Source organism: Thunnus thynnus, chromosome 4 (assembly GCF_963924715.1).
Source record: "Thunnus thynnus chromosome 4, fThuThy2.1, whole genome shotgun sequence".
In the NCBI taxonomy this organism is placed as follows: Eukaryota; Metazoa; Chordata; class Actinopteri; order Scombriformes; family Scombridae; genus Thunnus; species Thunnus thynnus.
In genome coordinates, this window is record NC_089520.1 from 21365344 (window position 1) to 21377499 (window position 12156).

Sequence of the window (12156 nt, forward strand, 5' to 3'; positions counted from 1 at the left end):
AACTCATCTGTATAGTTCCCCACTGTTTCCTAAACGTCTCAGGTCTCACATGGTTCCTGTAGACCAGGACGGAGGCAGAGGTTGCAGTCAGACAATTGGCTTTGTCTGTGTCACATGTACGCTGACATAATCCACTGGTAGAAATATTATTCTTTGTAATTTAAGATTACAAGTCTGAATTTGCTTTACTGGTGTAAATGATCATACCAGCAGAAAGCTATTGTTTTTGCTAGCATGAATAAAAACCTGACAGTTTTCTAGAGCGCCTCATTTCTGTGATATGCAGTCGTTAAATCATTTTCTGCAAATATAAATCACTCCTAGATTACACAGTGCTCTATTCTCTCTAGCAGCATAATACAGTATTCCTCTCTAGCATTAATTATCCCATTATGTAAAATGAGAAATATGAACGCATGCCACTCTGATTACACTGAGTGTGTAAGAAAACTTTCAAATATTCAAACTGTGTTCAAAATCTGGAAACTGGACTTAGAAACTGAAACTGTTAAAATTTGAGACTAACCAGCTCAAATATACACAGCGACTCAAACACATCTCTCTGTTGTGTATTATTTGCACGGCTTTCTCCTTATCCTGGGCCTGTGTTGGAGGAAAGAGACAGGAGGTGCAACAAGGATGTGTCCATTCAGGCATCAGGGAACAACAAATTAAGAGGTTCAGATCAGGTTACTTCAGCAGGACAGTAAAATCCCCTGCATTTAATTTCACAGAATATCTGAACCATATATATGCGCACTCACCTTCATCAGCTGCCTTTCCCTAAATGCCAGGAGAGGATTTATGGATACATTTTAAATTTGTTAAACAATCTTAAAATGTTTGCATTGTCAATTCAAGCACTATAAATAACAGAGACAAAGACGCTGCAGTAAACAAGCAGCATATTCAGAGATGTAGTTTAAATAAAAAGGTGTACAGTACCATCTAGTGGTTGTTGGCATATCACAACTCTGCTTCATAAAGTGGAGGCTTTACTGTATGTGTACAGTATTCAAGATGAAACTAAATATTTAAATAAATGAACCCTTTCACAATAAAAAGAACCAAACAAGTCAGAATAACTTAAATTGTTGATATTTATTAAAAACTAAAACTACAGAGCTGAGATGTTTTGCTCTGTTTTTTTTTTCTCTCTAAGAGGAACCACACTGTGGTATCAATATTTACACTCATAATATGAACCAACTACACAGCAAATATGATATTTCAGAGATCAGGTAGAGTTCCTGAAGAAGGACAGCATGTCATCCAGATTCTGAGAAGCACCCTGAGGGGCCTGCTGGGCTTGGCTGTGGTCTGTGGGCTGGGGGGGCTGCTGAGGTGGATACTGGGGTGGATACTGAGGTGGATATTGGGGTGGGTACTGAGGTGGGTACTGGGGTGGGTACTGTGTGGGAAAGTGAGGGGGCAGGTGAGGTGGAAATGTGAACTGAGGAGGAGGTGGAGGAGGAAACGGAGGATAAAACTGAGGAGGGGGATGCTGTAGGTTGACAGGAGGAGCAGACACAGGAGCTGACGGTGTTGGCTCTGAAGGTGCTGGAGGATTTTGTTGAGGTTGAGGAGGTGGAGGAGTAGTTTTGGGCTCAGGGTGTGGTTCTGCCTTGCTCTCAGAGATTCCTGCTGGGCCTTTTGTCCACGTGAAGGACATTTTGGAATTTTTCTTCTGCTGCATCTCAGTCTTCTCTGATCTCGGTCTCTTCTCATTACTAAAGTAAGCAGAGGGAGGTGCAAACTCTGAATCTCGCTCTTGCCGACGTCGAGTTTTCCACTCGCTAAACATAGACTCTGTAGGAAAAAATAAAAAGGTGGTGTTAATGGACCAAGCACACATTTCTAAGACAGAACAGTAACCCTGATCTTTGAAAGTCAGAACCACAACAGGCATCTAAATCTTTGAGAGATGCAATTCTTTATTCAGTTTAAATTTTTGTGTTATCCTTAATATGTTTCTTATAAATGACTAAGCACAGCTCTAAACAAAAAGAACACAAAGAGGGAAGAGAGAGATAAAGATCCTATAATTCATACTTATAATTCATCAATTCTTAACATGCCAAATGAAAATGTATTGTATAGGTGACTTGCCACTGAGAATTAAGGGAAAGATTACTGCGAAAACAATGCCTCACACCTAAAGTGTACAACAGCCAATAGTACCAAGTGATCTGAATGAGATGGAAAAATTCATAGTGAAATACATAACATCAAGTAGATTTTTAGTGAAGTAGTGCATACTCCTATCTGTCAATATCATTATTTACTCAATTCAAGTAGACTTTTACACCAGTCTTAGTAAAACGTCAGGAAATTAAACATCCGTCTTGTGCAGGTTATTTGTTTCCAACATACTTTCATTGTACTTATAATGAGCTGAATTTCAAATATTTAATATTTTGTATTTAGTTTACCTTTGCCTCTGTCCCATTCTCTGACATGAGGAACTCCTGGTTTAGTGTCCTTCCTTTCCTGAATCTCCACTTCCACCTTCTTCAGTATGCTGACCTCTGGACAGTCCTCAGGTGGAGGCGGAGGTCCTATTAATTCACCTTCCTCCTCCCCTCCTACGACAAACAGTTCACAGAAATCACTCATGGGATCATTAAAGGTGCAATATGTAAGATTTGAGCAGAATTTTAGTTTAAAGCATTCAAAAACTAACCAAAATTATCAACCAAATGCAAAGAAATAACAGTTTTTATGTCAAGGATGTCTATGTATTGTGTTGCAGAGTGGGGGACTGTGATTTCTGGTGATATGCTGCCCCATTGTGTTTGGATCAGGTGGCCAAGTCTTACACATTGCACCTTCAAAATGCAATATACATTTTACATAAACAGCTTAATTTCTATAATATCAAATAATGTGGATTCTAACCTTCATTCTCCTCTTCTTTCTGCTCTTCCTCAGTGCCGTTCAGGTTTGTCTTCATCTTCCTCTGCCTGACTTTGGCCAGTCTGGCCTGCAGGATGGCCTGCCTCTTTTCCTTCAGTCGTTCCCTCTTACTGCGCTGATCTGTTGTCTGAAGGATGAATGTAAAAGAGAAAAACAAAGATTAAGCAAAAAGTGAGAGAGACTTTAGATTCAGAATTTATTTTATTTACGAAATGGAAGACATTCAAGTGTGTCGCAGCGTCGTCTAAGATGGGAACAGTTGTGTTAGACAAAACTAAATAAACAAACATATATATAATAAACACTTCTATCATTGCTTATTACACAACTAACAGAGTCTTAAGTCTGGAGCGGTATGTGGATGAGGTGTGATCATAGGAGGGTGGTTGTATCATGGAGTTTAACATTTCTGTGTTTTACAGCTGTGATTGGCAGCTCACCTGGTCTCTGAGCATGTCCAGAGTTTCTCTCTGCTTTCTACGCTGCTCTTCATCCTGAGCAAACGCAAAGTAGCCTACACCAAGCTCCCGAGCCTCTGAGATGAAACAAATAACAAACAAATAAAATGTTTGTTTGTTTTTTTTTTTTTACAGCACAAGACTGACAACCCAAACCCCTCAAGTCCAAATGTGTGCAGAAACGTAGCGTAGTAACCTTGCCCCCTCATATCCTCATAGTGGATTGGTCCAACAGGCTTCTTCATAGCTTCCTCTTCCTCCCTCTCCCACTCCTGCCTCTGCAGCTCTCGACGCATGTCTTCTGAGAGTAAAGTCTTCTCAGCTGAGGCTTTTCTACATGGCAAAGGCAAATCCAAAAGAGTTGCAGATATCAGTATGACACCAAAATCCAGTCTCCAATCTTAGGAAATCTTTAGTGTGTTCATATTTGTAGAATACCCTTTTCCTTTTAGGTCTTGGTCCATTTTCTTAAAATCTGGAAGGTCTTTCTTCATGCATCTTCGAGATCGTCCCAAAGCATCTACAAAGTCCACCCTGCAGAGAAACAACACAGTAACACCCACTTAGAGGTCTGAAATGGTGAAATACTTCAGACATTATAACTATGTAATAATTGTTACATTTTTTTATTATTTAGAATTATTTAATTAAGGTTAGAAATGGAGTATGTGATTCTACTTTAAAATAATTAACTTGGATTTAGGGCTGCAACTACCAATTATTTTAATTAACAATTAATCTGTTGATTCATTTCTCGGTTAATTGATTAAACGAAACAAAAATGGTAAAAATGTCCATCACAGATCAAGGTGAAGTCCTAAAATGTCCCAATCAACGATCCACAATAAAAAGATATTCAGTTTACTATCACAGAAGACTAAATAAACCAGAAAATATTCTTCAAAATGAGAAATCGATAATCAAAATAGTTGCCGATTCATTTTCTGTTGATCGATTAATGAACTAATCATTGCAGCTCTACTTGAATAATTCAGCATTTTATAATTACAAAATTGTTATACACAAATCTATATTCATTATGGAAACAAATAACAAACCAAAATGACATATTTCAAGAATGAGACCCTTGAAATTGAAGTGATCAGACGTTACCATTCCTCATCTGGGGCCTGAGGAGGAGGGACAGGAGACAAACTGCCTCTTTCCTCGTCCTCTCTTTCTGTTTCCTTCTGTGCAAGTGTTTCTTTCTTTTTGTCAATAATCTTCTGGGTGAAATCAACCAGGAACAGTCCCTCTGTCTCTTCATCTGAAACATTGCGAGACAGGATTAATACAAAGTACATACAATTTGTCCTTCACACTAGACACCAGCAGGGTATAATTCATATGTTACCAACCTGGAAAGTCTCCTTTTGTCATCTGCTCATAGAGTTTGGCTTTCTCCTCCAACCTGCGTCTGTTATGAGAGAAGAAGGATGAGTCAGAGGGTTCAGTCACTACTGTGTACTGACAGTCAGTCTCCTGTTTAATGTGCTCAACTCACTTTGATGTATCGAGGCTGTTCTGCTCCTCAGCCATCTGCTCTGCATCTTTCTCTGCTCTTCCTGAAACACCAGCGTTTTGCTTGCTCCAGACATTAGGTTTCTACACAAGGACATGAAGACAAAAAACTTCCATCTGTCATTCAGCTACACAAGCAGGTAAAATGAATATGTCCCCAAAAAAGAACATATACTCTCACATTACCTTGACTTTGGGTTTGGATTTGAATCCAGCACCAACATCTTCTCGCCCAAGTTTTTCCTGTTTGAATTGCTCCTGCTTTCTGTACAGTTCAGCTTTAAGGTCCACTAGCTGTAAGAAACAAGGCATTTCCGAAATATCAGTCGGACAACTTTCTCTTCAGCTACTAAAATCTATTGTAACTCGGTTGTATTTGCTCGCAATTTAGCCTGACAGCAAGTGAGCTAACGTTAGCTGTTTTTATCATTTATTGAACGTCACACGGCCACACAGGGTATCAATAAGATGTTTATATAGCTGCTTATGTACACAACTCACCGATGAAGCAGTCACGTCAAATGGTTTCTTCTTTTTATCCATGTTTATTATCTCTTTTCTAAGCTAACTGCACCATCATATTCGACTATGTAAACTGTGTCTGACTTCTTCTTTGGTGTTTGTCGCGCTGGCATAACGTTGCTTTACCGCCAACTAGTGGCCGCCTTCTTCTTCTTCGCCGCCACCAACTGTTGAATTACATAGTTCTTGAATCCTTGTTATTAAACCCGTGTTTTATAGATAAGTGACGACCTATTTTAAAAAAAAGAATTTCCAGAGTCATTTGTAAAGAGTGTTTTCAAGTTTATGCGTTCAATCCCTTTATGTTCCAGTTCATTCTTTAACAACTGTCTTGTATATTTGAGACAATGAAAAAAGATGTGATCCACAGTTTCCATATGATTGCAGCTATCACAAGTTCCGGTCAGATGTTTCCTGATGAAGTGTAGAGAAGAGTTTAGTTTTCTTTGTCCCAGTCTTATTCTGCTGATCAGGCACTCATTTCTCCTGTTTTTCCCCTGCGCCCTTCCCTCTCCAACCTCTTCTTGAATCTGATATAAATAGTATCCCTGTCCCGTAGCCTTTGCCACTGTGCCTTAATCCTGCTCCATATAAGCTTTTGCTTCTATCCTGCTTTTTGCTATTACAACTTCTACTTGGTTTCAAGCTAATCCATTTTTGGCAAAACGATCAACAACCTCATTTCCCTGGATGCCCACATGCGCTGGTACCCATAAAAACAGTACATCAATTCCTAATCTAATAATTCTATATAACTATTGCATAATGTCATAAAGGATGTGCTGTCTGCATCTTGAAGAGGTATGCTTGAGACTAGCCAGGGCTGCACTTGAGTCTGAGCAAAGCAGTGTACGCAGAGGACTGACTTCCTCTATCCATTGCAGGACTAACAAGATTGCCATCATTTAACTGATCTATAGTTCTTTTGTTCACCTTGACTCTTAACTCTGGGACATGAAATGCACTACTTGTTTGCCCATTCTCTGGATTTTTTGACCCATTTGTACAAATTGCCAATATCTCTCATGTAATACAGTGTTCACATAAGTCTGCAGATTAAATGCTTTTTTACTTGAATGAACATGATCCAAAATTGAGAAATCAATAGACGGTTGAGGCAGTCGCCATGTTGGAACAGCTGGCATTAAAACAGTTTGACTAATATCCCGATCATTAACTTCCAATTCCTTAGTTATATCTGATATGACTGTGCAAAAACTCTCCTTTTTGATTTTGCTACTTTCTCCAAACCCCATAACCTTTTTAGAAGGGTGTAAATCTTTATTACTTTGTAGATTTGCCCAATAATTAGCCATTAATTGTTTCCTTCTTAACTGTAATGGCATGTCCCCAACTTCCACCTGGAGTGCTGACAGCGGTGTTGATTTAACTGCCCCACAACACAACCGCAGTGCTTGAGCCTGAATTCTGTCTAACTTTTTTAAAGAGCTGCTGATTCAAATACAATGAACCCATAGTCTAGAACTGATCTAATCAAAGTTATATAGATATTTTTCATAGCTAGTCTATCAACTCCCCAAACAGTGCCCATCAAGCATCTCATAATATTCAAGACTTTCTTACATTTATCTTCAGTTTTGTCTATATGAGTCTTCCATGTGAACAATGCATCAAACCATAATCTGAAAAACTTGAACACTTTCATTCTTCCTAATGTTTGATCATAAAGTTTCAGGAAAACATTTTCATTAACTTTCTTTCTCCTAAAAAAAAAAAAAATCAGTTTGAGATATTTCTACAGATAATCAAAATCCCCACATCAGAGACCAGTTTTCAACTTCACCAATAACTGGGGGAGGAGGGCTTACTTCTTCTTCTACTAATGAATTTCTGGCACGCTGTACACTGTGGCCTAATTCCACATGACCTGGCTCATTTATTGAAAACTAGCTTTACTATAAAATATTTGAAGAGACTCATTTGCAATGCAAAGACTGAACTTATGATTGTTCAGATAATAAAAAAGTAGATTCTGTAGCACTTAAAAGGTAAAAAGGTTGTGCAATATGCAAAAGTTTCTCTTTACTTTCTGTGGTGATCCTTATCGTGAGAGAAACAGCAGCCTGATACAAACTCCAAGCCCCCTGAAGCAGGGAAAAAAAAATGCCTCTTCTGACCAAATGTGTGCAAAAATATTTTTGGAGATGGTTTAATGGAAGGCTGCACCCTGATAGGTAGAACTCCTCTTTCCCTCCTCTTCCTCCCTCTCCTTTTCCTCCTCTCTAATAGTGGATATACAAGAATAATCATAATCATAAGAATAATCATATCCAACAGAGGTTGAGTTCCCTGCCTGACACCCATATGATTAATATCAGGTCAGGTTAAGACGCTCTGACCTGCACCTTTGAAGCAGTGAGTATTAGATAATGGAAAACTGCCCTTTGCCTCCTTTTTATTTAAAACCTAGAACATTAATGCCCTGCTACCTCTGATAGTGAGTACTAGTGCTCATTATATTATACCTTTCAAATTCAGGATTGTTTCAAATATCCTCATATAAGGTTTCATCACAATTTGCAGAGTATAGTAGTTAATTGCAGTAGCTGAAGAGTTAATTGTACATGACAGCATTTAAACTGTTTCAACTGTGTAAGGTTTTCATCATCTCAAGAGACATTATTAGTGATTGCATAAGGATGACTGAGAGGAGAACAGATTGGCTCTGGGTCAGAATGCTCTGTTTTAATTTATCTTAACTTAAATAGTTGTTCCCTGATTTTGCATCAAAATGCATGTTTATGGTTGTTTGACCACCTTAACTTATCAAATACAAGCCTGAAATGATTGACATATTCATGGTCTCAGATTTAAATATCAAATTCTTTGGTTTTGTGCATTTATAACATACTAAAGGAGAGTTCTTCATTGTCGAGCATTTTGATTGTTTAACATTAACTTTATAACCGTGTTCACATCCAGTGGTCTCTATAAGTAAACAATATTAGCAATCAGTTCCATGTTCAATACTGCATTCAGTTCTTGTCCTGTAGATAATACTGATATATTCAGTCCCATTAATCAGTATCTCTATGACAGCAACACTATTACCTCCATCAGCCCACTGAATAGATAAAATGTTCATCAGACCTGCTATCAGGTTACAACAAAACAATGCCTACTTCGTTATCAATTTAAACATTTGAACAGTCCATTGCTACCAAGATACAACAACACAAGTACCTATTGCTATTATGTTTAATGCCCTTAATGACCAAAGTGAAAGAGGATAAAAGGTATATAAAGGTATGAAGTCGGAAACTCCCAAAGTCGAGACCTAACCCCAGTGTCGGTATCTGATTCAGATTAGTAGACTGATATTTTTTTTACCAACACTGTAAGTACACATCATTGTGTGTGTAACTAGATCTCTCTGGCAGAGTAGATTTCTTTTTGTTCCACCATGTTTTTGAAGAGAAATACATTCCTGCTGGTCTTTCTGTTGTGTTCTCTGGCCTTGTGGTGTAAGTCGATCAGTGCTGGCTCCAGCTTTCTCAGCCCCTCTCATAAACCTCAGGTAAGGAGCTTTCTGTCAGACATTCAGCTTTGTATTAATTCTTCGTCTCTTTATAAAAATATAAAAATGGAATGTAAACCAGGAAATGTTAACCCTCATTTGATCTAATCCTTTAGATGATGTATCTGTATTAACTTGTGATGTTTCCTTCACATACTGTCCTAGTATGAAGCCACTTTCAACATAACTTACTTTAATTGTTCTTTAACAATTACTTGGTTGCCTGTTTGTTTGATTGTGTATGAAACTTTTTTTAATGCTTTAACATGTGACACCAAACCATGCATCAATATTTTACACTGTATCATATTACTTTGTCTTCAGCCTCAAACATATTTAAGCTCCTGGCATCCCACAGAGCCCCATGTTAAATTTTTGGCAAATTTCTAAACTTGAGCAATGCTAAACACTGGCGTATTCAGGACATTTTGACTGGGATGACCAAGATGGCACACAGAGGTAGTGTGTGGTGGCCATGACATAGTGAACCTTAATAAATGGCAGGTGATCAAAATGTGTAAATACAGATGTTTAATGCACTGCATTGCTTCAACCTATGCACAGATAAATCATAACTGAATCCCAAAACTCATGTTAACATCTATTGTAATGTTCATACTCAAGGTTGGGTTGACGTTTTTATATTTTATAATCTTTTATAATTTTATAAGCATTAAACTAAAGGTGCCATGTTGACCACCCACAACTATTACAACCTAGAACAGCACTAACATATCATTCTATTCAGTTTTCTATTCCATGTACTGTCCTGACGGCCGGCACGTACTTTCGAGACCTGCTTTTTTCTGACTAATGGTGAAAAGTATGCTGACTAGAGATCAGCTCTCACAGCCTCACTCCAACCATTACTATAGTAGTTGGAAATGGCCCTTTATCATCTGTCATCATTGAATGACCAGCATTTGATATCTATCAGATCTGGGGTGGTCATCCCAGGCCACCCACTGAAATCGCCATTGGTGTTACATATGATGGTAGTTGTGCTGACTATAGTTTTGACTGAAACGTTTACTATTTTTCTTTTTTTTTTAAATTACACTTAGTCACCTTTTGGTTTTGTAATAAATGAATCATTTTAGCATTTAAAGAGCTTCTCCAAGGCAGAAGTAATAAAATAAGGGAAATTGATTTATCACATGCATGTTTAGTTGATGTATTGTAGATGACAGAATGATGAAATCCTTATAACCACATTTGGACCTATAATCTAAGGTATATCATGAGACTTTTCTGTCTTGTGTCAACTACAGAACAGAGGGAAATCATCCAGAGTCGGCCGCCAAGTCATGGAGGAGTCCGGTCAACCCCCTGAGGACGACCACATCACAGTTAGTGGTAATCATACAACTACTCATGACTACAGTCCACCACCCCAAATAATCACAAAAAACTTTATGATCTTTCTCCACTCTGGGTAGATAAGTGCCCCATTTGAAATTGGCATCACCATGAGTGAAGAGGACTTTGAGGAGTATGGCGACATGATGCAGGAGGTCATTCAGCGTCTGCTGGGAAACACAAAGACTGCAGGTTCATCAAATTCTGTTTTATAAGTAAAAATATCGAGTTCCCTTCTGCTAATATGCAGTAAAATGATTTATTTCACAATTTCAAAATGTTTTTTCTCCTCTTGTTTCAGAGAGATCATCACAACTTTGAAGATAATGGATGAGATCTTCAAATTTGCAGTCTCAATGCCTTCCAATTTCAACATCATTAGATAGTGATAGTAAAAAAAAATAGCCTGTAGACATGCTGGTCTCATTTCTTTCAAAGCCCTTAAAACACTGTTCACTCAGACTGTAGCTAAACAGTTTACAGCCTGTAATCTAAGAGAAATGACTGATGTCCAACTCATCACAATTTAAAACAAGAAACTGTTCACCAGGTGTAAAATCTCAACTTCGCTTTTGGGAGCTTTCAAACCAATCCCAGAGTCTTCATCAACGATGGAATTGTTTCAGGTTTTATCATATGAACTTATTATGGAGCTTAACTGGTGTAAATATGGTTCAATATGAATTTAACATAATACAGAAGCTGATATAAGTTGAATATCATTATATATGGATCTTTAAAATTATTAAACTACTACTAAAAATGAACTTCCACTCTCAAATGTGTAATTATGAATTTAACGTTTCTCATAGGTGTTCAGACATCCTTGTGGATGCAGATGAGTCACTCATATTCATGATCGCATGTTAATCAGAATTTAAAAACAGCCAACATATACATGTACAGTACGTACTGTACAACCAGTCCTGATTAGTGTTTAGAGACAAACATGTGCTTGTAAAAATAAAGCATTAATTAACCTTTTCTCTCTGTCTCATCTTTGACTCAAGTCTACTGGAACTTGTATACAATTGACAGTTCAGGGCTTTTTTTTCATTTAATTTGGTGATGTAACTGAGAAGGGCTCCTAGGCTGTAAATACTGTAATATAACTCTTTATTATCCTTCAAACAAATAAACAGTAAAGGACATTCATTCACCCCCTAAATGAATGGGATTTTTGTGTGAAAACAGAATATGAACATGAAAATAATTGCAATCACAGGCCTAAATACTGCTGTTTTACACATGTGAACATCACATTACCAACTCACAGAACAAGGCTGTAAATCATCTTGTTCAAACTTCAGGAACTAGGTCAAACACAACCAAGCACAAACAAAATGTTAGATGTGTTTTATGTTGTTCTGATGCATTTACCTGTCTTCGTGTTCCACCTCATAGCTTTTATTTAGGACAGATATACCATCAAGGACAGTGTGCTCTGACCTACATTCTGGGATGGATATAAAACTCTTGTGAACAAGGCTTTTATTAAGAACCTGGCAAAAGTGTAAATGTATGTGTTTTTAACACATCTCTTTTGTCAAACCTGATATGCCAGAGGCACGTCTACCCATCTACCATTAATCTAATCCTCCAACTGCATACTCGAACCACCAGAAAATGTCACAAGAAGGCCAGGCTAATCATTCTCAAAATAAAAAGCACTCAAGCGAAATGTGTGTGTGACGAACATGGTGGTATCAAAACAAGCTAATGGACCAGTCTCTGCCACTTCCGTCTTTCAATAAAGAATCAGCTTTGCTCAAGGCAAACATTAGTGGTGTTAGAAGTTTCGCGGCGGTACAGACGATACTTCACTCTCTTGCATTGTACATG

The 12156-nt window shown here is 37.9% G+C and overlaps 2 protein-coding genes across 3 annotated transcripts; one reads left to right on the plus strand and one right to left on the minus strand.

Moving 5' to 3' along the window:
• Nucleotides 1-1082: 1082 nt before the first annotated feature.
• Nucleotides 1083-5540, minus strand: ccdc174 (coiled-coil domain containing 174). The gene is made up of 11 exons (XM_067587468.1): nucleotides 5397-5540; nucleotides 5082-5189; nucleotides 4879-4979; nucleotides 4733-4791; nucleotides 4488-4641; nucleotides 3813-3908; nucleotides 3571-3707; nucleotides 3357-3451; nucleotides 2899-3043; nucleotides 2433-2585; nucleotides 1083-1809 (listed from the first exon to the last, which is right to left on the minus strand). The coding sequence occupies exons 1-11, from the start codon at nucleotides 5436-5438 to the stop codon at nucleotides 1238-1240; spliced, it is 1662 nt and encodes a 553-aa protein (XP_067443569.1). The 5' UTR covers nucleotides 5439-5540; the 3' UTR covers nucleotides 1083-1237.
• Nucleotides 4938-12122, plus strand: ghrl (ghrelin/obestatin prepropeptide). 2 transcript variants are annotated; one of them, XM_067587472.1, is made up of 4 exons: nucleotides 4938-5035; nucleotides 10227-10311; nucleotides 10395-10506; nucleotides 10616-12122. In XM_067587472.1, exons 1-4 carry the CDS (start codon nucleotides 4992-4994, stop codon nucleotides 10633-10635), a joined length of 261 nt encoding a protein of 86 aa, XP_067443573.1. In that variant the 5' UTR covers nucleotides 4938-4991; the 3' UTR covers nucleotides 10636-12122. The 2 variants fall into 2 exon arrangements, with proteins under 2 accessions (XP_067443573.1, XP_067443575.1); XM_067587474.1 differs by lacking the exon at nucleotides 4938-5035 and adding an exon at nucleotides 8380-8955 and having other exon boundaries at nucleotides 10227-10304.
• Nucleotides 12123-12156: the final 34 nt, after the last annotated feature.

Excerpts from the sequence above, each read along its gene's own strand:
- ccdc174 (XM_067587468.1), bottom strand. The coding sequence starts at position 5,438 with ATGGATAAAAAGAAGAAACCATTTGACGTGACTGCTTCATCG. Across the intron at positions 4,642-4,732 it reads GACAAAAGGAGACTTTCCAG|ATGAAGAGACAGAGGGACTG; the intron begins GTTGGTAACATA and ends GCAATGTTTCAG. Across the intron at positions 3,044-3,356 it reads TGGACATGCTCAGAGACCAG|ACAACAGATCAGCGCAGTAA; the intron begins GTGAGCTGCCAA and ends TTCATCCTTCAG.
- ghrl (XM_067587474.1), top strand. The coding sequence starts at position 8,842 with ATGTTTTTGAAGAGAAATACATTCCTGCTGGTCTTTCTGTTGTGTTCT. Across the intron at positions 10,305-10,394 it reads CTGAGGACGACCACATCACA|ATAAGTGCCCCATTTGAAAT; the intron begins GTTAGTGGTAAT and ends CACTCTGGGTAG. Across the intron at positions 10,507-10,615 it reads GGGAAACACAAAGACTGCAG|AGAGATCATCACAACTTTGA; the intron begins GTTCATCAAATT and ends CTCTTGTTTCAG.